This window comes from Hirundo rustica, chromosome W, assembly GCF_015227805.2.
Source record: "Hirundo rustica isolate bHirRus1 chromosome W, bHirRus1.pri.v3, whole genome shotgun sequence".
Classification (NCBI taxonomy): Eukaryota; Metazoa; Chordata; class Aves; order Passeriformes; family Hirundinidae; genus Hirundo; species Hirundo rustica.
The window spans coordinates 20,022,466-20,046,695 of NC_053487.1; the positions used below are offsets into that span (position 1 = coordinate 20,022,466).

Consider the following 24,230-nt stretch of genomic DNA (forward strand, 5'->3'; position numbering starts at 1 on the left):
CTGAGCCAAAAATTCAGCATGGAAAGTGTTTGAGCTATGGGCTGCACCAGCTTGTTCCTTTGTTTGTGCTCATTTCATCAAAATTGTTTGGCAATTAAGAGCGGTTTGGTCTTCCTTTGCTTTATCTAAAGGGCAGGGCTTATTGATAAGACATACAGCGTGTTCAAATACAAACTGTCATTGAGGCAGTTTTCTATCCTTTAAAAACATACTTTTGACAGTATCATCTAGTGTCTTCCAGCTCCTAAAATCGAACGGTGAAGGGGGAATATTTTTTTCATGCACGCTCTTTCTCCTGCCCCCGTTCGGCAGCGCTGCTGTATTTCTCTCCGAACACATGCCCGCAAACAAAGGCGTCGGGGCCGGTTTGTTGTAACCACGGCGAGGCGGCTCCGCTGCCGCCCAGGCTCCTCGCTTCCCAACCGCCGCGGGCCCTGCGGGGACCGGGCTGTGCCTACCCGCCGCCCGCGCTTCCTGTCTCCACACCTCGCAAATTCGAAAAAACCAAATCCAAACGAAACTTTTGGGGTTTTCTTTCTTTTTTTTTTTTTTTTTTTTTTTTTGTTCCCCTCTGTCAGTTCCGTGGGAGGAAGAGCCTCCCCGTGCCAGGCCCGCAGGCGGTGCCTCTCAGCGCCGATCACTGACAGCCCGCGTCCCCTCAAGCCTGTCCCCCAACCATCCCTGTCCCCTCATCCCCAATCTTCTTATCACCAATCCCTTGATCAGCCTTCATTCCCCTCAGACCTGTCCCCGAAGTCTCGTGTCCTCACCTCCAATTCTCTCACCCCCGTCCCTCATCCCCAATCCCCCTCATCCTCTGTCCCTCACCCCCAATCCATCCACCCCAATCCCTCTCAGACCTGTCCCTCACCGCCAACCCCTCCATTCCCAATCCCCTCATCCCCAATCCCGCTCAGCGCGGCGCCGCCCGCCCGCGGCCCCGGTGACGTCACCGCGCGTCACTCCCCCCATGCAGGGGATTCTCCGTCCTGCCCTGACGTCACCGCGGTGCGGCGCAGGCCCCGCCCCCGCGGGCCGCCATGTTGGGGGCGTGCGCGGGGCAGCGCAGCGTGGCCCCGCCCCCGCCGGCCGGCAGCGCTCGCACTCCGCGCTCTGTTCCCGGCCTCGCGCCGCTCCCCACGGTCACCGGCAGCGGCCGAGCCGCCTCGGCCCCACAGCCGGGACATGGTGCCGTGCGCGCCGCTGGATGACGAGCCGCAGCCCTGCCACAAAATGGAGCTGTACGTGAGCGGCGCCGAGGTCAGTGCGGGGCGGAAGGGGGGGACGGGGTGGGCCCGCTCCGCCGGCACCTGCGCCCGGCTCGACCTCCCGCAGCCCCTCCGCGCGGGGCTGCGCTGGCCTCGCCTCGCTGCCCCCTCAGCCTGCTCGCTGCGCCCCTGCCTCCCCGCCGCTCCCGGCCTGCGCTCGGCCGCGACCTGCGCCCGCCCTGCCCGGCCCGCAGCCGGCAGCCCCCGCCCGTCCTCGCCGTACCGCGGGCCCGGCCGCCGCCGCGCAGCCTCGCGGCCGCCCCGAACCCATCTATGACCCCGGGACGCGGGCCGGGACAAGTGTGGAGGTAGCGGGACTGGCGCCCGGGGCAGGCCGGTGCTTTGTGTCGCCTCCCGGCTGCTTCGTATCACAGGTGTCCGTCCCCACGTAGCATCCAAGGGGTTGTAAACTCACTTTTATGGCCGTAGCTCCTGTGAAAAGTTACTTTAAGTTGTGCTGGAAATTTGCTTGCGCTAATGTGGTTGCGCATCCAGGTAGGTTGTCACTACGGAGGTCCCTTTGCCTTCTCCTGGAATAACTATACATTAATTATCGTACACATAACGACCTGAGAGAACCAGGAGTGCCTGGTTGAGGTTTGGATGCTTAAACGTGCTAAAGAATGAGGTACTGCTTAGTGTGCGAGGTGCTTCATCAGCAATGAGCAAATGCAATTTAAAAGAAAATAAAAGGTAAAACTGGTTCTGTTGCAATGATTCCTGTGTCTCCGCAGAACGTGGTGCTCGAGTATTAAAACTCTTGCACTTTGAAATCAGAAGTGAAGGGTTGCATATCGGGTATTGTCAGCTATGACAAATAAAAGATTACACCTAGGTCTGTTAGACACACAAAAGACGTTCTCTAAATAAAGCTGCTTAAAACTGGTCAGACTTGCTTTCTGTAGTGCACCAAACTCTTATTGTAAGTGAAAAGGGTCTGTAGCAAAATCACCTCAAAGTACAAAAGTGCAAGAGTGAAAGAATGTCCTTTAAAGGGTCTTGTTGAAATTTTTTTCCCTGATAAAAACTGAAAGGGAACCCCCCCCCCCCCAAATTTCTTAGTGCTTTTAATATTTGGGGATTTTAGTACCACTGCCAAGTACTGTAATTACTGGATATGCATTTTTATACCATGGCTGCTACACTCTTAACACTTTTACACGTTCTAATGATTAATAATGCTTGCTGCAGTCCCTCTACCTTAATATTAGAGAACTCCTAATTATGTTAGTGAAGCTACAGGATCAGAAAGTCAGCAGAAGTAGTAAGGCTTATTTGTTCATATTGTCTGTAAAAGCAATTTGTTGTAATTGAGGTATGAAACTTAGTGAAGGTCTGAGAACTTTCTTGGTCCTGTTGATCAGTTCTTTAAGAATTATTAGGAAATTATGATGTATCAGTGCTAAAATAATCAAGTGTAGACTGTTGCAGCTGAACCGGGATGTGCATCCCTGGGTGTTTTTTTGGCTGGACAAGCCCCCTCAGCAAGGGGAGCCAGCAGAGCACAGGACAGGCGTGTCCAGCTGAAAGGGCTCTGTGTTTGTGTAACATCTGAAGGCAGCAGTCACTTTTTAAATTGTATTTCCCTCAGGCCTGTACCTGAGCTATTTCACAAGGTCTGTGTAAAGTTCTTCCAGTTGTGCTCTGATTAAAAGGAGACCTGGTGTTGTGTCCATGTTAGGTTTGGCCAGCAGCACTTAAAGCCCATTTGTGCCAAACCAGTTTCTTCAAGTTGAGTGCTAAGTTGCCAAATTCCAGGAACAAATGCTTGTGTTGTCATAACCCTTTCTGTAAGTGATCTCAGGGGTATGTTGCACTTCTCACTTGGATTTCTACATCCACGTGGCTTGGGGATTCAACAAAGGTGTATTTTATGTCAAAATGAATTTTAGTTTGGACTTTCACTTAAATTTTATAGAATTAAGTATAGCTCATAGTACTCATTACAGCCTTGTATTGGCAGTCTGAGAGATCTCTGACCTTGGCCTTGCTGGAACTACAGTCAACAGAGCTACGGTGAAATAGGTTTTTATTTTGAAGATTAACTTGTGCCTTCTGGTGCTCTTGTCCATCAGCTGTGGCACAGGGGGAAAAATCGGAGGAATGGTTTTCTCTGAGGACTCTGCTTGTTGACTAAATTTAGGATTATGTTATTAGCAGTGAGTGCATTTCCAGTAGCACTTGTGTTAACTTGGAGTAAAAACACCTGACAAGGAAAGGAGGTGATCTTGAAAGTAGGAAACAAATTTTCATGCTTCAAGTCACAAGAGCAGCACGAACTTTTGGAAGAAATTATTGAAGGTCAGGATTAAATTATTTTGCCCTTTTGGGGGCGCCTTTGAAGTGCTGAGGATTTGGGGCTGTGCGCTGTGCTATTCCTGTGACAGTATCACTTGTGAAGCTGTTTTGTGACTCTGGGAATTCCTTAAGACAAGGTAGAAGGATCAGTGTTGTGCTGTTAAAGCTTCAAATATTCAGTGAACGTCTTTCCCCCAGGATATTGGATTAATAAGTATTTCCATGGTAATAAAAATAGGTATGAGGGTATTGATCATAATCAACTGTTGTAGACTATTAAAATGTAATTACAATCTACAGAGAAACAGAAAAGTAAACATTAACGTTTTACTGACCAAGCTGAATGAAATGCAGAAATAGTTGGAATTGGGCAGAAAACAGGAATTTGGGCACTTTCTGCCCCTTGAACTGGAAGGATTTCATTTACAATGAGCTGTGTAATTGCTGTAAGCGAGTAATGAATATTGTGAATTGCATAAATGCAGCCTCCTCAAGTACTTATTTTTGCAGTAAATGCTTCAGGAACCAGTTGCTTAATTGCCTGATTGTGACAAGCAAGACAAGGCTGAAACAAAAAAAAAAGTGACTGAAAACTGAAGTATTCTGCTGGAAAACAGGGCTGCATTGAAAGTTGCTGCCCTCCAAAAGGCATTTTTGTGAGCTGAGCTCTGCTGCTGTTGTGCATAAGCTGCTACCTTTGCCAGTTGAAATAAATACATCTTTGATTTCGGCCAGTGTTTTCAGTCTATCCTCTGGAGCATGTTCTGAGCCTGATCTGTCAAAGGCCACTGAATTTTGTCAGTGTTAGGAGTTGCATAACTCCTTTGTGAGTAATTACTGGCAGTGACGTGGATGACTCAGCTCTACCTAGTTTTGTGCATCTCTCAGAATCTCCACAATCAGCTAGTGTTCTGTTAAGGAGAGAAAGTAAAACATTGCCCCTAATTTGAGTGCCCTCAGCCATTGCAGCAATGTACAGATTTTGTAAAGATCTTGAAGAACAGGTTGCCTTTAAAAAAAAGTATTCACATTAATGCTCTTAAAGGGGAAACAATGAATGTCTTTATGCATTGAAAAGTGCTGCAATACAGTAATAAAGATGGTGGGGTTTTTTTACCAATTCTAACATTAATTTTGGAAATCTGCTATAGTATTCTGAGTCTTTGACAGGAGACAGGAGTCTGTTGCTGGGAGCTCACCTTGCTTCCTGCAGGATACCTTTGGAGACACTTCACAATAACCCTAAATCCAAAGAATGGTATAATTTGTTTACTCATCATAGGTAGAATTCTTCTATTTATGTAGTACTTCACTGTCTTGGACATTCACTGCATTAAGAAAAAAATTTGAAATAGTTGCTTTCTTCAAGTTTAAATCTTATCCTTTTCCAGAATTACCTGCCATTAAACATGATTTGGAGACTGGCTGCTTTATGCCCTTTGATTCTGGAGTTAAGATCATGTACCCAGGCAGGAATTAAAAGATCTCAAGTCCTTTCCTAATTCAGTGATCCTTGTACTCGGGGTCAGCTTTGTGTCTTGTCAGAGCTATAACTTGTTGGAGGAACACGTAATTCTCACTTGATCTGATAATGGGAAGGATCAAAATGTTCTTTTAAAATCGCTAATTACATGTTGCTGAAGGTTTGGTGTCCTGTCTGAATGTATGATTTGTTTGCCACAGGAAAATAACTTTATAGCTCTCCCTAGTAATTGATTATGGATTTCAGGTGTTTTAGATTGCTTTATCTCCCTCTTTTACTTGGTATGTTAGAGTGTGAGGGAGTTTAGAGGCCTTGTAGAGGGCAGTTTCCCCGGGGAAGAAGAGAACCCTGGAAAAATGCCTTTGGGAAACCCCGTTTTCAGTGCCATAAGCAAAAGGCTTATTGACATGGTCTCTACTAGTAAAGTTCTTAGTTCTCTGTGTTACCATAGGTTGATTTTTGGTGCAAGAATTTTTATATTCTCAATTGTTGTCCCCCATTGGACCCTTCCCTCAGATCCCACCTTAACTCCCCACCCACACCAGGGTGTATAAGTACCCCTGTCTGACCCTAAACCCCACCTTTGGCATTTTGCCTTTTGCCCTTTGTTACTGCTTTGGCCAGGTTTGCTCCAATACAGTAGATGCCTTATTGTTTGTTATTTTTTGTATTATTAAATTTACTTTTCGGACAATGGATCTGTCTCTCTCACCATTAAGTCGCCATTGGGCTGAGTCCCGAGGAAACTCAAAGGGAGTCTGATCACCTGGGCTCAGACTCCAGGGAGTTTCAAGGCCTCTTCCCGTTGTGGGGGGGAATTGAGAGACTGGGGCTGGCCTGGAATTTGTGTTGGTGGGGAGTGGATGTGCCCAGAATGCTCAAATTCCTCAGACCTATGTCAGGAAATCCTCAGTAGGCCAATGTGTTGCTAATTAAATTAATGGTGCAAACTCTCTATAGATGTAATTAAGAATAAATGAGGAACGAATGTGGTTGTCCTGTTAGGATATTTTTTTTCAAAGTTTTTTTGACATAATTGGGATTTCCGATGTAAGCTTCTACTCAAATATTTTGAAATAAGTATTTAAAGTGTTCCTTCTGTGTGTGGGGAAGGAAACTGCTTATTCCTGTGTTCATGTGGGAGAACTGAGGTGCAGCTCTGGGAACACCACAGTAATTTCCCAAATGCAGCCCAGGGAAGGAGGAGCTGTGGAAGATACAGGAGATCTTGGTGATCCTTGGGTAGAATTTTACCTGTTTGAAGCCAGACAAGGTTTTAGGTGAATGGTGCTGAATATTGATTTTTACTTCTAATTATAGTATGATGATAAAATTCCCAGTTCTCCTTTTTCGAGAAATTTTTAAATTCTGTTTGAATGCCTCAGTGAAGACATGTAAAACCAGGCCAGGATGCACCTGCTTTACATCTTCCACTGCTTTTCCTGGGATTGGGCATTTTTGCTGACCTTTTCCTGGCTTCTTTCAACCAAAACCTGTAGACCCACCAGGTCCTAAGGCATTTACCATGTAAACAGTGAAAACATCTTTAATATGGGGGAGGGGGGGAGGGCAGATGGTTCAAATCTTTGGTAATACTGGGAATCCTCTGTTCTGCTGTACTAATCAGAGGAAAAACATGTGCAATAGTCATTAAGCCTTTTCCCAGCCCACAGACGCCCTTTGGATATTCTCCCAAGGTAACAGGGATGGTCCCAGCCATGGGATCCATGGCACTATTTAAATCCAGAGGCACATTGCTCCCTGTGAGGCAGTTGGGACCCTCAGCCTGCACCTCTGCAAAAGTGAGAGTCTGACCTGCTATGTGCTCTGACCTAAACTTTGAACTCATCTATTTACATCGTTCCTTTTGTTATTTTATACTAATCAACAATGTGGGATACTTCGTGTCATTTCCAGAATGTGTGTTTGGAAAGTATTGTCAGTGTTTGCCTGAATGTCTGAGTTCAGTTTGTGTTTTCATGGGAGTTAATATTTAAAATGTTCAGTTGTAGGACTTGAGCAGCACTGAACAGCAAAATGATTGAAAGATGAAGGAATCTCCTTCACAATCATAGTACTGGCTTCTTTCACCTGTTCTTTTTATAGAGAGCTGTGCTTTTTAATTCTGAATAATAAATTAAATTTGTGCATTTGTAGATATTTAGTAAGTAATGACTTAGAGGTTAAAATCATTCTGTTCTATATATGTTTATGCATAAATATCCATGATTAAATCATTAAAAGGAGCCTCACTTGGCTGTGGAAGCTGCATTTTGTATCTGGTTTTCACAGAGGTGGGAAATAGGTATTAACTGTCACTTTTCTTTTTTTGCCAGCTTCTGGTTATTGAAACTTGGCCAATTAAGTGACTGTACAAGACAGTAATGATTTGATTTTTGTTGTTGACTTTTTTTAGCTGCATTACTTAACAAGCTACCAGACTTTGGGTTATTTTCCAACAATTTTGCAGATTTTTGTTCCTTATTTTTTTCTTTTTTTAATGGACAGTGATCAGGCTTCACAAACAAATATGGCAAAAATGTAGTTGTGTGTATCAGGCAATAAAAGCATATTCATGTCCTTGAACATCAAATTCTTTGGACTACAAATTGGCAGGTGTCCCAGTCTGTATCAGTACAGAGACTGGACAGGAAAAAACAAACCAAGGAGCAACAGTGAAGGGGAAAAGTGCATGATAGGAAATTGTTAATTAAGATGATTACCTGCCATAAAAATCCAATAGCTTAGTGTGCTTGATTTGCCAGCAAGTTGAAAGTACATTAAATGGTGTTCTCAGGAACAACCTAGATGAAATAATGCACTGATTTTGGGTTCAAAACCCCATTCCATCCCCATTTTTTGTATCTGTATTGTTTTCAGTGTATCTACAGTTGTTCTGGCTGGTAGCATTGGTTCCAGAGCTTAAATTTAAGTAACAAAACTTGGAAAATGTTTCCCATATTTATAGAAAGAAAAGGTGAAATGCACAATAAAATTGCTTTGAATTAAAGTCCATGAAGGAAAAATGTTATTACATTTCTGAGCACCTGGAGTAGAAACCCAGTTTATTTCTAGTTCTAAATAAGCTTTATGGACAATTTTGGTGGGCTTCACATTGGTTCACACTTGAATGTAATCTTATGGTGTTGTGAAAAGAAATTGCGTGGAAATGAGGTTGGAGGTCAGAGCTGGGCTGAACTTCGGTGTTACTTCTGGATTTATTCAGTTAATTTGTACAATAACAACCATAGTGAGTGTCTTGTCCTTCCCACTGTCTAATTTGTAAAAAAAAAAATATTTATGCAAAACTAGAAATAAGTTATGTAGCAAATGAGTAGCTTTGGTTTCTGGATCCAGGGTAATGCATGAGTGATTTTTGGCCATTAGAGTTGGGGTAGCAACACATGAGAGCCCAATGTTGGGCATGGGTTGGAGGTACCACTGGTTAAACTGAGTTATGATAAATAGAAACTTGTAGAGTGAAAATAAATGAAATTTTATGCTATTTCCTTGATCTGTTTTTCTGGGTTTTTTGGTTTTTTGTTTTTTTTTTTTTTTTTCCCAGTGAGGATATAGTCCAAAAATAAGTGCCAGTATCTTGCTACAAAAATTGGAGATTTAATTTTATCAAAAGCATTAATTTGTGAATTAGCTCTTAAAAGCTCTTAAAACCAGGAGTCTGTAGCAGCAGTGGAAGTGGTTGAGGGTTGTTGCTATATTCTTTTAGCCTTCTGATTGTTTGCATTTTTGTAGTGGAGTTTTCTCACACATTGTAACATAAACAAAGTGATTGTTTTTGCATTCCTCTCTGAGGAGGGACAATTGATGGACTTCTAGTTTGACCAGTGAGGATCGGAGAGGTGGCGACCTTATTCTCCAGTCCCTGGTCATTGTCCAGAAACTATATAAATCGAGGTAGAAAATAAACTTCTCTTCTTTTTGTCCTGACGACTTAACTGTGTGAGTATCATTCTTTTCGTGTCCTCTAGCGACAGAGGGTTTGCCTGGGTGACACAGTCGTGGTACAAACCTGTCCCTGCAGCCCCACCTGTTCCTCCAGATTCTGGGTTTGGTTCTGAACAAGGGAATCTGTTGGGCATTGCTTTGTAGTCCTGTGTTTTACCAACTCCCATGCTGACAGTAATACCATATTCCAGTATCTTAGGCAGGGATTTTAGAAAAATTCAGAGGTACAAGAAAAAAAGTTGTTACCCAGCTTAAGAATTTAATTGGTTCAACTTTGGTTTTCAGCAAAAAAAGTTTAAGTTTTCTTATGTCATTTTGAGTTAGTATTTTAGTGTGAGACCTGTGCCACATAAAGGTAGAGATACTGAACAATAAATATATAAATAAATTAGCAATTATTACTAGCAAAATCCATAATGGCATTCACCCATTTTTGTCAAGTATTTCCAGTTTTTAATGAATGCTTTGCATGTTTGAACAGAGCATGTCCTTCATATTTCTGTTTTTTTTGTTGTTGTTGTTTTAGCACTGAATTATTTCTGGCTTAGAGAGTGCTTAAACTAAGTTTTGAATTTTTTTTTTTTTTTTTTACTGCAACTGTGAACTTGCTATTTTCAAAAAGGCTTGGAATCACTTTTGCATCTTTTCTCTTTAAACTGCAAATTAATTTTCATTAGAAGACTCTAGGTTTCTGAAAAGCATCTGCAGCATACGTTTCGTGCATAACTAAGGAATTCTGTATTAGTGTCATCCTGTAGGGGTAGTATCTGTATAAATAACACTGGCATAATAATAATAACTATGGCATTTACAAAGGGAGATGCTAAATGATACATAAGGGAAATGCTAAATATAACTATTAAGTAGTAGTGTTTGTTTGAAGCTACAGCTTTAAACTAGAGCAACCCCACCACCACTTGTGTGCCTTGAAATGTAAATTGGTCGAATTTCGAACTCTTATTAATTTGAAATTGCTGGGTCTTAATGATGTTTTTGCCTTTTTTTTTTTTTTCCCTGCGTTCCCCTCTCCAGCTAAATGGCCTTAAAATGGCAGATGAGCCTATGGAAGAAGGTGAACCATATTCCTACTACGTAAGTGTTTGATTCCTGCTCACTTCAGCTGCTCATTAGCATGATCTGTTGAAGCAAAATTTATGCATTCCCTGCTCTTTAATAACTTCTGAACCCATCATTTTATTTGAACAATATCTGAGGAGACTCCTAAGTCTCAAAGATGGCTTTGATAAGTAGTACCTGGGTAGGGACTGTAAATGCCTTGTTTGGGAAAATCTGCTGCATGAGGCAGAGCTTTATGGAAAGATTCCCTGTGCTGGAGGGAGCATTTGCTGATCCCTCAACCTCAGAAATGCTCAGGCCAAACTGGAACCTTTCATACAGAGTGCTGAATGTTGCTCTTGCTACAGTTATCTGTTCTGTCTTTGTAGTTTTAGTGTAGCTGCTGTATCTTCAACTCAAAGGTACTTAATTCTGCTTTTTTAGAACAGAATTGATATGTACACCACTATGTTAATTTTGCTTTTATGTAGAAATATCCCAGGTAAGCCCCTCTTGAGCATGGGTTTTTTCCAGTGCCTATTTAGGAGATGCTGAAGTGTGATGAGCGTTTTGTGTGCTAGCTAAACCTTGGACTAAACTTCAGGCTCATCCTGTGTATGGTGAAATGCCTGACTTCCCATGGAAATATTGGCCTGCATTTCTCAACACACTCATCCTTGTATTTTTGAGCAGGGTCGTAGTTTCGTACCTGGTAATATGGCACTTGTCGGGGGAGCAACACAACCTCCAGGGTCCCGAAAGTCCTAAGCAGTCGCCATAGGGTCAGTGTAGAAAGGAGCAAAGTGGGCTTCACATGCAGTCTGAGGATCGTTTATTAACGCAATCGTAACATAACTCAAACGCAGAGCAGGGGTGAGTACCAGGGACAAAGCCAGGACCATGGGTTTTAAGGGACAGAATCAGGGTGGAGTTTAGGGTCGAGGGGCCAATAGGGAGAAGACCTGGGAGGGACACAAGCTGGGATTTCCCAAGGGGCAGTCCAGGCAGGGACTGGTATCAGGGAGGATTGACAGAGAACATTCGGGAATAAGGGGTATGTATCAGGGAAGACTGACAACCCAATAGATGGACACAACCCAGGCTAAACCACCACTCCAGGGAGGGTGAAAGTGAACAAAACATATGATATTAAAACACAAAATTACACACAGCAACACAGGGTCACAAAGGTGTCTGTTGCCCAGAGAGTCCCTGGCAGTGTCCAAGGTCAAGTTGGATGGGGCTTGGAGCACCCTGGGATAGTAGAAGGTGTCCCTGCCCATGGCAGAGGGTGGCACTGGATGGTATTTAAGGTACCTCCAACCCAAACCAGTCTGGGATTCTGGGATAAGTAGATCTTGTCACCAGCTGTAACCACTGCTTTGTGTTACAATAACATGTATAAGGAAGGGATTTAGAGAATGAAGTTTTGGGCATAGACCCACATGGTGCCTGGACATTTCCTGGTGTGGAGTGGGTAAATAAAGTGTCAGAGTGGTCTCACATGTAGCAAAGAAAGGAGCAGTGGATTGTCTGAGTTTTCTACTGCTCTTGAGTGAAGAGGAGGAGATTGCTGAGCTCTTGTGCTTGGAGCCACATTCCAGGGAGCTGTGACAAATCATGACTGATCCCGGAGTTTCCTTCGGCTCCTTGGCTCCTGATGAAGCTGCTGGGAGCAGGGAAGAGTTCCCTCTTGTGCAAGGCCACTGGGTAGGAGCTGGTGCCTCAGCTTGGAAAGAAATTTACTGCTCAAGCAGCAGAACACAAAATGAGATAACCAAATTTGTAGTTTGTGGAGGCCAAAGTAGAAATGAAAATGAAAGTGGCTTGGAACTGCTCAGCTCTGTGTGCTCATTCCTTGGAGGTGATGAAGAGGTCTCTCTCTACCTCAGTCATGCCAATTTTTAGTACCTTAATGATAGTTAACTAAGTGAAATTATATAGACATCTTTTGTGAAGAAAAAACACTTTATAAAAAAAAAAAAACAAAACTCATTTAATCCATCTCAAGTTAGTCTTTATTTGCATGGAAAACATTTCTCTCCTGAGTTTGCATTTAGAAATCCTTTCAGTCTCTTCAGCAACCACGTGTGATGTCACAGGCTAATGGCTCAAGGTGTGATAAACACAGGAGAGGCTGAACTCTTAAAGAGCTTTTCTAATGCAAAGTTTCACAGTGTTAAGAAATACAAATTAGGATGGTGAAAAAAAGTCTTCTTAATAGAGTATTTACATATTTCATAGGAAGAAACAGCCATTAAATCTGTTGTACAACTTGATGTGTAATTAGACAATTTACTGCTTTAATCTGTCATCAGATGACTGAAATGCTGCTGTTCTTACCTGCCTTAAATTAGGCATGTGTTTAAAAAGTCAAGGAAAATAGAAAGATAGGTATATCTTTCCTCTGAGTGCATAAATGCACAGTCACCAAGGGGGATGGATGAGGGGAAATTGGGATGTTTACAGTGTCATCTGTGTGATGGGGGTTTGTGACCAAAGAGGGAAATAAAGTAGCTTGGTTGTGAATTATAGAATTAACTTTGTTTTCCAACAGTGTCTGGTGTTAATACCCACCTTTGTGTGAGAAGCAGGCAGAACAAACAGGCCTTTCCCAGAAGGAGGATGAAATAAGAGAGGGGAGGGGAAAGGACTCATGTGCAGTAACAGCTGGACTACAGTTTGGGAATATACCAAGATGTTTGTTTGGACTCTTTCTTTCCCCCTCTGGACAAACAAAGCAATTAAGGCAGAAGCAATTGTGGTGGTGTGTTCTTCTTTATGCATGTTTTTGTAAACCCTTTTGAATGGTTTGATCCTGTTGCCCCCCTGATATGTTTGGTTTTACCCCAAGTTTTCTCCTCCCTTGCCCAGTTGTCATTCACTCCCTAGACCTACCTGTTACCTCATTTACATAATGTCAATCCTCCCTATTCCCTACCCCTTGTTCCAGAGTTCCCTGTCAGTCCTTGTTGTCCCAACCCCCTGCCTAAACTCCTCCTGGGAATTCTCCTAATCCACAAAGCCCCATTGGTCCATGTGACCCTTTCCACTCCCATTGTCTTTCCTATAGGTTGTAATATTATTTTGAGCCCCTCTATAATCTCCTCCCAGTTGTATCCCTGATTGGTTGAAAAATTGTGTCCTCTCCCATTTAAAAGACTGTTCAAGATGCAGGTTGTCAGTTTTTTCATCACTGCCCCCCTCAGGGAATAAAATCCTTTGAGAAGCACACGAAAGACCCCTCCCTGGTCTTTACTCCAATCCTCGGTGCTTCACAACTGGTGCTGTAGAGAGCAGCCCTGCTGCTGCCAGAATCAGCAGCCCTGCTCTACTGCCACCTGAGCCCGATTTGGCCTGGGGGCAGCGCGATCTGGCAAGGAGCTAGCTTGGGGGATTTCTCTGGCATTGCATCAAGCAATGAATGCAGTGCGATGATTGCTTCTTTTATTTCTTTAATTACTGCAGTATATACAAATTCAGATGAGCAGATTTCTACTCTGAATTTGTGTTGTCCTGGTTTAGGGCAAATTTGTGAGAAAACCCCTGAATGGGGTCCCTCTGGGAAGCAAACCCAAATGGCCCCTCCCCTAACCAGGCCAGGGAAGAAGTTCCTCAGAGAAAAGTGGAAAAAACTATTTATTAAACAAAGTGCCCACAAGCATAAAGAATGAGTAATATGAAACAATAAAACCTTTTGTTGTTCTGAACTGAGATGGTAAATTCAGAAAGTTCTTGTTGTGGGTAGCTCAACTCACTCAGTCTCTTATCAGTCCCTCTGGAGGTCCAGGCCCCGGTGGACCCCAGGTGCGAGCTCCTGGTGCTCCTCTGGGTTTTTCAGTTCAGAGCAGGTTTAAACAGTCCCAAGAAAAAGGAAAAAAAAGCAGTCCATGGAGCTTCTCTGCCTCAGCTAGCTAAAACTAACTAAAAGCAAAGAGATCTGTCTCGTTGCTGGTCTGTGCTTCAGATGGACCACAGTCCTGGAGGAGAAATGTGGAGGGGTGAATGCTGTTTCATCAAAACAAACTGCGTGCTTCTTCTTTCCCTGCTCTCTCAGAACTAGTCTTAAAGGCACAGAACTTAACATACAGCACAAACAGAACAAACAATTGGGGATACAAGCATCATAAAGTCACCCTAGGACATGTGTAAAACCGGAATTTCATCCAGGTACTTCTGTATGAACTGTGATAAAGCTGATTAGAAGTTTTAATTCACAGTCTGGGGCAGTAAGTTCACCTGCAGAGAGATCTGGAACAGTTGGATGGATGGGCAGAGTCTAACAAGATGAAGTTTAATAAGTCCAAGTGCCGAGTCCTGCACTTTGGCCACAATAACCCCCTGCAGTGTTATAGGCTCGGGAAGGTGTGGTTGGACAGTGCCCAGGAGGAAAGGGACCTGGGGGTACTGGTCAGCAGCCGGCTGAACATGAGCCAGCAGTGTGCCCTGGTGGCCAAAAAGGCCAATGGCATCCTGGCCTGTATCAGGAATGGTGTGGCCAGCAGGACCAGAGAGATCATTCTTCCCCTGTACTCTGCACTGGTCAGGCCACACCTTGAGTATTGTGTCCAGTTCTGGGCCCCTCACTTTATGAAGGACGTTGAGATGCTTGAGCGCGTCCAGAGGAGGACAACAAGGCTGGTGAAGGACTTGGAACACAAGCCATATGAAGAACGACTGAGGGAGCTGGGATTGTTTAGCCTGGAGAAAAGGAGGCTCAGAGGTGACCTTATCACTCTCAACAACTTCCTGAAGGGTGGTTGTAGACAGCTGGGGGTTGGTCTCTTTCTCCAGGCAGCAACTGACAGAACGAGAGGACACAGTCTCAAGCTGCATCAAGGGAAATATAGGTTGGACATTAGGAAAAAGTTTTTCACGGAAAGAGTGATAAAGTACTGGAATGGCTTGCCCGGGGAGGTGGTGGAGTCACCATCCCTAGAAGTGTTTCAAAAAAGACTGGATGTGGCACTTGGTGTCATGATCTAGTTGAGGTGTTAGGGTATGGGTTGGACTCGATGATCTTGAAGGTCTCTTCCAACCTACACATTCTGTGATTCTGTGGCTATAGAACGATGTTATTTCCAAAACCCAGCTGTTTCATCCAGTGCTCAGGTCCTTTCCTGGTGCTGCTTGCACTTCTCATCGAGGGGCTGTAACTCACAGGAGGTTGGTGGGGTGTTTTTCTGGTCTCTGCTAAGAGAAGCTTTCAAAATGAAGGCCTGAAGATGAGGATAGGAGACAGCTGATAATAATTTGATGCCCCCAAAGTGAGGTACTGCAAATCAGATGGGATTTTCACTTGTGATTTTGTTGTGTACAAGAACTTTATTGATACTCTTGATAGGGCTGAGGGTGCTGCTCCTTTTCCACCTGCAAGCTGAGGGTGCTTATTTTGACACCTTGCTTGTTTTGGCTCTCAGAAACTTCTCTTACACCATAAAAACTGCAATCCATCATGGGATTTGTTGTCATCAGAAACGTTTGTCTTTTCACAACTGGGGCTGCCGTGCCCTGCTTTGCTAAAGATGAGAGGGACATGAGAAAGTCAAGAGAACATTAAATCATTCACCTAGCTCAGTTTTACCCTCAGCTGTCTGAAGGAGGTCCTCACACAGGATAATCTTCTCAGGAGCTCTGTACCCCAGAGCTGTTTCTTCTCTTGGATGCAAGAATTCTCAGAGTTCTTAAGATGACTCATCTCTTATTTATGGTCTTCAAATGCTGCCTGTTCCTCCAGCTACAAATGGATGACCAGAGTTATTATTTGCTGCTGTGAAAAGCAATAATTGCCCCAAATGATGAAATTCAATTTGGCTTTCATTAAGATATTTCAGGAAGGGGGAAAGATGAGAAGAGTAATCACTGGGAAAACTAAAGCTGCTAAGCAGAGGTGAAGCACAGAAGTCTTGGTTTAAAAATCTGTGCATTTATTCCTTTCATGTAAAATAATCCAGCTTTTCTGTAGTTGAAATATTTATGGCAAAGGGAAATGAGCATTGGGAATTTTCCTTCAGTTTAGAAATTTTAGATGCACCTATTTAAGAAAAGATTGGTGGGAAAACTCTTCATTTGATCAGTTTTCCTTGAAGCCTTATTAGAATTTCAAATATTTTGCTAAAATAAAACTAAACAAAGAAAAGTCCAGGTATTTACATGCACTTTTAGCAAGACTTAGTTACTGCAGGCCTGTTCACTGTTGTATTTTGTTTGCTTTGAAATCACAGGATGAAGGAAGTGTGAAAGAAATTCCTATTACACACCATGTGAAAGAAGGATGTGAGAAAGCAGATCCAGCACAGTTTGAACTACTTAAGGTCCTTGGACAGGGATCATTTGGAAAGGTAAGATGATAAACTTGTTCCATAGACCTGTCCAGACATTCCAGGGAAATAGTGGCCAGCAGAGTTGCTGGGAACGTTTGAAAATGAATCATTTCCCAGCCTTGGACAGAACCTTCTGAAGGAAATGGTGGTTTGTCTTTTAGTGATGGCACTTGACATGCTGGGAATGTTTGGCTTTTTTCAAGACACAAAATCTGTATTTATGTATCTGCAGAAGAGTTGATTGTGGCAGTTTGGAACTTAAAGTAAATAACCTGGGAAATGTATTTCAGGTTTTTTAGTTTTCTGTATTTATCAAGTGATCTACAGCTAAAAGACACTAATTATTCAAATGGCACAGAGAAGAAATATGGCAGGGATTTTGTTACAATATTTTCCATTTGGAATGTGCCACTGGGTGTCACTTTGCAGAAATGAAGTTGAAAATCTGATCTCTTCAGTCCATGTGTCTAATCACAGTAGTTGAAATATTAATCTTAGTGTATGGGAAGGTAATTAATTTTTTAAAACCAGACTCAAACTACATCTTTTGCAACATCTAAAGTAGTCAGTCAGCTTTACATTTGTTCTCATTTTCCTGTTCTTCTGCTGTTTCTGTGTGTGTCTCTAATCAGGAACAAACCTCTGCAATGAGAGAGGAAGAAATTGACATTAGGAAGACATTTTGTGCATAAGCGATAGTGTAGAGAACAGACTTTAAATATTTCTTAATATTTTGAGGTTTCAGAAACATTCCTTTACCTGGTAGTGTTGATTGCCAATTCCCTCACACGCTTCTCACTGTAGGAGCCTGAAAGGCTCCATATATTTATTACTCCTGACTTGAGATGTTTGAAGCTCCCTCAGGGTTCAGCACAGCCAGCCCTGACTCAGATTTGGCTTCCCAGAGCTCAGGGTTCTGCCAGCCTGAGGAGTGCTCCTGCTTGGAATCCCAGCAGCTTGGCCAGACATGCTCTGGAGCTTTGGAATCCTGGCAGTGCCTCTTCAGGAGCTGCATGGTGCCTGTTGCACACCTGAGCTCAGAGCTCTTTATCTCTGTTCTTTCCATTGAAAAGAGAAAACAAACCAGGAGGATCAGTGGCTGTTGCCTTCATGGTGTTTTCCCAGTTTCTACTCCCAGGGTCCTTCCTTTGGGCTTGGCAAACACAAGGGTGGTTTCCTGGAGCCTGGTTTTGACATCAGTGCAGGATATAACACCTCCACAGAAATAAAGGGTTAAACCTCCTGAATTACTGAATTTCTCGCTTAATTCTTTGAGGAATTATGTGCCTTCTAATGCAGATGTGGAGTTATGGAGGATTTGTCTGCAAATTAAATAAATAAGTGGTGCTTCAGTAGTTTTCAGCTATTTTGGGTCTTATTAGCTAAAATTTGTAACTTGTACATGATTTCCTTATGTTCTCACAAATTGTTGGTTATTAAGACTAAAATATTCCTATGTGTTTATTATTAATATTTTATTATTGTGATTGTATTAATCTACAGCTATTTTCTTAGTTGCTGGTGTTCAAATTACTCCCTTTACTATCACCTTGGCCTATAGGAGAGCACTGTTGTAGGTCAGTTATTGGACAAAACTTATTAAAACAAAAACCCAGACAGCCTTGAAACATGATGACATTTTTCTTCTAACCAGAGCTTCAAATAAAAACAACCCCTCTCCCAACCTTGCACAACTTAGTCATGACAGTCCTTGAATTTCTGATTCTAGAATGGAAAATTTAACAAGATCATTGAAAATATATATATAACTTGTAGATGTAAATAAATTAATTGTAAATGAAAGTCTGGATAAGGTGAGATCAGAGAGGTAATTTTGGGGAGCTCTTGGCTTTCTCTTGTGACTTGTATATTGTTTTTTACAGCAAAGCCTAAGAATTCATAACTAATAATTGCTATTACAAGAACAGCAATTTAGAAGTTTGTACTTTGTAGAAGCACAAACCATTTTGTAAATTGGAAGATCTGGTGCTTAAAAATTAGTGTAGCTCCATGTCTTTGTACTGCAGTATTTTATCTAATATGCTTTTCTCGGTGTCAGGTTATATCCTATCTATCTTTGAAATTCTTCTGGAGAGAAAAAAGTAGAAAAACCTATTGGAGTTGCTATTCCAGAGGGAAAGGGTGCTTTGATCTTAAATGGTGAGGTTTCCTTGCTTTCATCTCACCACTTGTACAGAATTCATTAATAAAAATGAATGCTTCATATTTGAGACTTGGGTCTTAAACCTCTTGGGAGGTGGCAGACCAGGCAGAATTGTCATCCTCTTAAGAAAGTGAGAGAAAGAAACATCTTTCTGTAAGAACTTGTTTGATAAATCAGGAAAGAATCCAAAGTTTATGGCCAGTGTCACGCTTCAGAGAGCTTGGTGCTTTGCAGCTCTGATCTGATCAAGGAATGTGGTTTTGCTCTTCCTTTAAAGGTGCGTGCTTGGTACAGAGCACTGGAAGCTGCCTGACATTAATGGGAGTTTTGCAAATGCTTTGTGAGAGTTTGGGTTTGATTACCAAGCTTGCAGTGATTTAAAAATGGGCTTTATATTGCCAGGTCTTCCTCGTGAGGAAGATAATTGGGCCTGATGCTGGGCAGCTTTATGCAATGAAAGTGTTGAAAAAAGCTTCTTTAAAAGGTAGGTTTGTCTTTCAACTGAGACTTTGGACCATGGGGTTTAGTGCACCTGTATTTAAAAGCTTTTTTTAATCTTAGATATTTGTCAGTGTGTTCATAACTCTTCTCTGACAAGAGGGTTTTTTTTAGAGTAACTTGTAAATTCATGTTTAAGTATTATTTCAAATCTGGCCAGGTAGCTTTAATTATGTGGTCAGAAATGTTCTTTCATAGTTTAAAATTGGATTATTTAATTCTTGTTAGACTTTTCATTATATGAAAACAAGTTAATTTCATAAACAGTTTTCCTTTTGTCTTTTGTTAGGTCAGAACTCTGCTGTGGTTAAAATTAAGTCATTCCCTTGTTCTAGGAGCCAGAACAATTTAATTCAGTGTTTTGGATTTCAGGAGACACTTGAATGGGTGCGAGTCCACTGTGTGTAAATAGGACTATTACTGTTAAAGGGGAAAAAGTAATCTTAAAAATATTTTCTATTCAGGACAGAGTTAATTCAAAATTTGAAGTTGGGAACGTAGATGGGAGCTTTTTTCTTGAAAGCAATATGGGTTATCACAGAAGATGGGAATTTGCTGAAAATATAATGAAGCAAAGAAGAAAGTTAGGGCAGGCAAGAAGCAAACCAGAGTTTCGCTGTATGAAAGGAGGAATTCTGTGGGAGACTTGAACATTAAAAACAAATAAGGTGGTGAGGGAAGAGATTCCTTTAGCCAGAAAAGCCTTTCTGCTGAGTTTGTGTTGTAGCAAATGCATTTGTTTCACACTTGTTTTTTCCTGTCTCCCCTCAGTTCGGGACAGAGTCCGTACCAAAATGGAGCGAGACATCTTGGTAGAAGTAAATCACCCATTCATTGTCAAACTGCACTATGGTTGGTACAGATTCCTTTTCTTTGCCTACACTTTCTTTCCTTGCTTGAAGACACAGCTGCTCTTGTTCTATCTCACTTTCAGAGGGTCCACATTAGGTTCTAGCAACTTGGGAAAAAAAAGGAATGTAAATACATATCTGTATAAAAGTTTTAGGTTGAGCCCTCCTTGTAAGAACATTCTGAATCTTTACATTCAAGTTCTGCAGAGATTTAGTACTTTTCATTGATTTAAACCAAACCAGAGTAATCGACATCCTTGCAGTTTCCCTGTTTGACAAAGGGGAATTAAAAGAACATTATTCTAATCATCTCCCATGACTAAGATTTTCTTCTGTGAAGAAGCAAGGAATCATTCAGTAAATTACCTTGTGTGCTGCTGAATTATTTCAGTTCCACAACAAAAGTATTGCCTGTGACTGAAATTTCCTAGTTGTAAAAGCATTCAGATCTGTTTTGTAGCTTTGTCATACAACTATTGATTTTTATTTACTTTTTAAAAATTTTTTTAAGCCTTTCAGACTGAAGGGAAGCTCTATTTAATATTGGATTTTCTCAGGGGAGGAGATGTATTCACACGATTATCCAAAGAGGTAAGTACCTAAAATTTTATCTCCACTCACTTTTAGACAGGGATTGGGTTTTGTTGGTACAGGATTGGCTTCTAAACCTGTTTCCCCCCATATTTCTTGTCATAGTGAAGTTTTTAATAACTTTTGGGCTTTCCTTACATATTATAGATTTTGTTCTATCCTTAAGAAACCCAAGTGTGTATTGATGAGTAGCCCAAGTTTTAATTTGGCATCTGCTAAGTACAGTTCTTTTGTCTAAAAATGTTTTGTTGCTTGGAAACACAACTGAAGTAAATGAATATTTAGCACTGAAGGAAGGGGATGTGTAGTTCTCATGCTCTTAGTCAGCTTAGGTGCTCCTGGAATCCTGCAGCCCTGAGAGCTTTCTGCTGTGCTGTAAAATTGCCTCGTGCTGCAATCCAAATGCTCATCCTGAATCCCACAAAGTGGGAACCCAGAGTTCTTTTGAGCCCACTCCCCTCCATCCAACCCTGGCACACAACCGGACCTTGAATTTTTCATTTCTATTTTTGTTTCCTGGAGGGAGAGCTCCAGAGGAGGGAATGGGATACAGCAACAAGCTGTTGTTATTTTTTTTTTAAATATTTGCCATCAAATATTTATTACATGCTACCTTAAGTATTATGAACATGTTTAGAAGACTTTTATTTTCTTTTGGCAAACCTTTTATAAAGGTCTAAATTTTTAATGGCAATTTCTCAACAGCTTCACAGCAAGAGAGGTTTTCAGTGTTTTCACCACTGTAAATCCATTTATATTGCCAAAGCACAGGAAAAGCCACTTTCTTAAATGAGAAAACTGTGTTATTTGATTTTTTTCATGGCACGGAGGAGGATGTTTATTCCCAGTATGTAAGGGCAGGAGAGAGTTTTTCCCCTTATACTTCTCATAAAAATAAAGGTTTTACTTTAGGAACAGGCAAAAGGGAAAGAATTTAAAGGCGTTTTTGTTAAAAGCTGAGCTCGGTAAGACAGTGATTATGTCTAAGAATTGAGCTCAAAATTAATTAATCTGGAAGCTAAAATGGCCATTACAAACTTCAAGTGACTGACTTGTCCTGGGTTACTGGAGCAGGAAGCAGGAAAGGGGTCAGGCTCTGCTTTGATATGGAGTGTCTAATTCCAGAGGGAATTCTGGAATAGCAGGAAGAGCTGTTCTCTTGCACTAACCCAGCTGGGATTATCCCTTATGGAACATTCTTAAATAAGGGATATAAGGCTATCCATAAGAACTCTTGCTGGGGGTTGAAAGGAGGATGTGTTCCCTGTAGGAATCAAGAAGTCGTAATTCTCAAGTTTTCTTACTGCTAAGACTCCACCTCTTTTTTTGGAACACTTCAGTTACCTTTTATACTGGTTTTTATGTATATAGATATAAAAAAAAAATCAGGTTTTTATTTTCTGGTGGGAATGTGAGGTAGTTTCAAAAGTCCATAGTAAAACACAGCTTATGGACAATGCACGTGATAATAAATTCCCTGTGGCGTTCCATACTTTGCACACAAGGATTATTTAAAATTGATTTGGTTTAGTATAAAGTTATTAAAAGACTTTTGTTGGTCTTTAAATTCTAAAGTGGGTATGAGAGTTTCAGCTGTGGCAGTGAGATGAGTGTGTAATGAAGTTTTTATTGGTAATATTTAATGAAGCTGACTTGCATCATGTTTAACTCGACCCAGAGAACAGCTTTAGATGTCATTATGGGGAGATGGTAGATTAGCATTTAGCATCACTATATTCTGAGATTTGCATTTTGGCTGCTCCAAGGAGTAATGAAATCCAAGGAGTAAATGAAATCCAAGGTTTGCCTTTGCTCTTTTTAAAGAGATGAAACCCAGCATGAACATTGTTCTTTAAAGGTGTGAAGGTGACACTGTGTGGAGTGTAACAGCTTCATTGTTCACCTGAGATCAGCACCTGTCATGAAAATCAGGGAATATTCTGTGCCTGGAGAACAGATCACACCTGAGCAATTCAGAGCAGTGGCATTGAATCAGGGAGCCCAGTTACTTCCATTCCAGCCTTGCTCAGTGGTTGCACTCCTCATTCCTGCTGGATTCAGTAAATGAGGGAATAGTTCCCTTAAAGCCCAAATTCAATCCAGCCATTTAAAGATTCCAAGCTCCTCCAGCAATTTGTAGAACATGACAAGAGCCAAAGCAGGTACAGTTTTTGTATATTAAATTAGAAGCAACCTGTGGAGTATTCAGGACAGAAATGCATTTCTGCTCTAGAAGTAACATCAATATTTCAGTGTCTCACCAGGCTCCTTTAATTTTTTTTTTTTTTTTCTAAGAGCAGAGTAGGTTCTTCAACTCCCAGGCTGTCATTGTTATTGCCATCAGTGTTTTATTCTGCATGCTTTTTTCCTAAATGATTTTTGCTTTTTTTTTTCTAAATCTTGGTAATGTGAATTTACACTCACCCAATAGAGCAGCCATATATTAAATTTTATGATGCAGTGCAAAACTGTCTGGGATTGTGGCAGGAGGAGTGCTGGGTGTCAGTTTCACCAAATATAACAATTAATTTATTATCTAAAAGTTAATTAATGCTCTGCAGTAATGCTCTGCTGATGGTTTTATTTAAGTATTGCAAGTAGTTCTTTGTGTACTTTATAATTAACAGATATTAGAAAATCATTTCTCTTGGCTGAACTCATGAATTATGAGTTCACAAGGGACTTTTAAAACTAAGTTTGAAATTTAGGCAGACAGGACTATATTTTTTTTAGATTGCAGTTTTAAAAACTGAAGACAAGATCAGAAGGTAAATCTATACAGTTCTTATTAGGTTATGTTTACAGAGGAAGATGTGAAATTCTACCTCGCAGAACTGGCCCTTGCTTTGGATCACCTTCACAGCTTGGGAATTGTGTACAGGGACCTGAAGCCAGAAAAGTAAAGTAAAATGTATTTTACTACTATTATGTGTATTTTGCTTGTTACTTTGCCTTTTCCACTGTAAAAAATTAAAACTATTCCTGTTAAGACTTTGTAAAGAAATACAAAATCTAAAATACGTATCTGTGGTTGAAATGAAATAATATTTGCTCATTAAAGTAATAACAGAATTGGATATCATAGTTTTTATCTTATATTTTAAATGTTTTATGTAAACATTGCTCTTTATGTGTTTTGTTGAATATGAATTTTAATTTTCAGCATTTTGCTTGATGAAGCAGGACATATCAAGTTAACAGGTAGGCACCACTCAATACAGCCATTTGTAAATAAGTGTTTTTGAGTTTCTGTATTATCAATTTTAAATGCATATAAAATTGCAGGAAATAATTCTGTGAGGAAAAATCCAAATACATCTATTCTAGAAAATGATGTATATAAAAGACTGACTATTTGGGAAACATTATTATAAATTTCTGAAAGCTTTAAATTACACTGAAAGTGATGATATTGTACTAGAGATTTCATCATATATTTTAATCTAAGATGTTGGTGTTAGATTCCAAGAGAAAATGAAGTTTTTTAAACCCTCAAAGACTTGACAGAATAATGGTGATGGAAATCAGGTTTATAAAATGCATACCTTTTAAAAATTCTGCTGTATTTAAATGCAATTCAATCCTAAATTTGTCACTTCCTTCTGAAAGTGGAAATAATGGATGGGATCATTGATCAGCAATCATTTTCCTCTGTGAAAAAAAGGGTGTTTGAGAGCTGAGCCAGTGTCAAGGACTTGTGTATTCACTGTATTCAAAACAGGGAAAAAAGTG

At 41.1% G+C, this 24,230-nt stretch overlaps 1 protein-coding gene across 4 annotated transcripts in view; it reads left to right on the forward strand.

Moving 5' to 3' along the window:
• Positions 1 to 1,125: 1,125 nt before the first annotated feature.
• RPS6KA6 (ribosomal protein S6 kinase A6) overlaps positions 1,126 to 24,230 on the forward strand; it is a 70,198-nt gene continuing 47,093 nt past the window's right edge. For 2 of the 4 annotated variants that reach the window (XM_040088839.2, XM_040088840.2), the window contains exons 1-8: positions 1,126 to 1,260; positions 10,048 to 10,107; positions 16,296 to 16,412; positions 18,961 to 19,042; positions 19,828 to 19,908; positions 20,419 to 20,498; positions 23,291 to 23,397; positions 23,662 to 23,699. In XM_040088839.2, coding sequence (XP_039944773.1) covers positions 1,186 to 1,260; positions 10,048 to 10,107; positions 16,296 to 16,412; positions 18,961 to 19,042; positions 19,828 to 19,908; positions 20,419 to 20,498; positions 23,291 to 23,397; positions 23,662 to 23,699 — 640 coding nt within the window. In that variant the 5' untranslated portion in view covers positions 1,126 to 1,185. Of the gene's footprint in view, positions 1,261 to 8,969; positions 9,010 to 10,047; positions 10,108 to 16,295; positions 16,413 to 18,960; positions 19,043 to 19,827; positions 19,909 to 20,418; positions 20,499 to 23,290; positions 23,398 to 23,661; positions 23,700 to 24,230 lie in introns of those variants that run through there. The other 2 variants (XM_040088841.2, XM_058423958.1) reach the window with 2 other exon arrangements.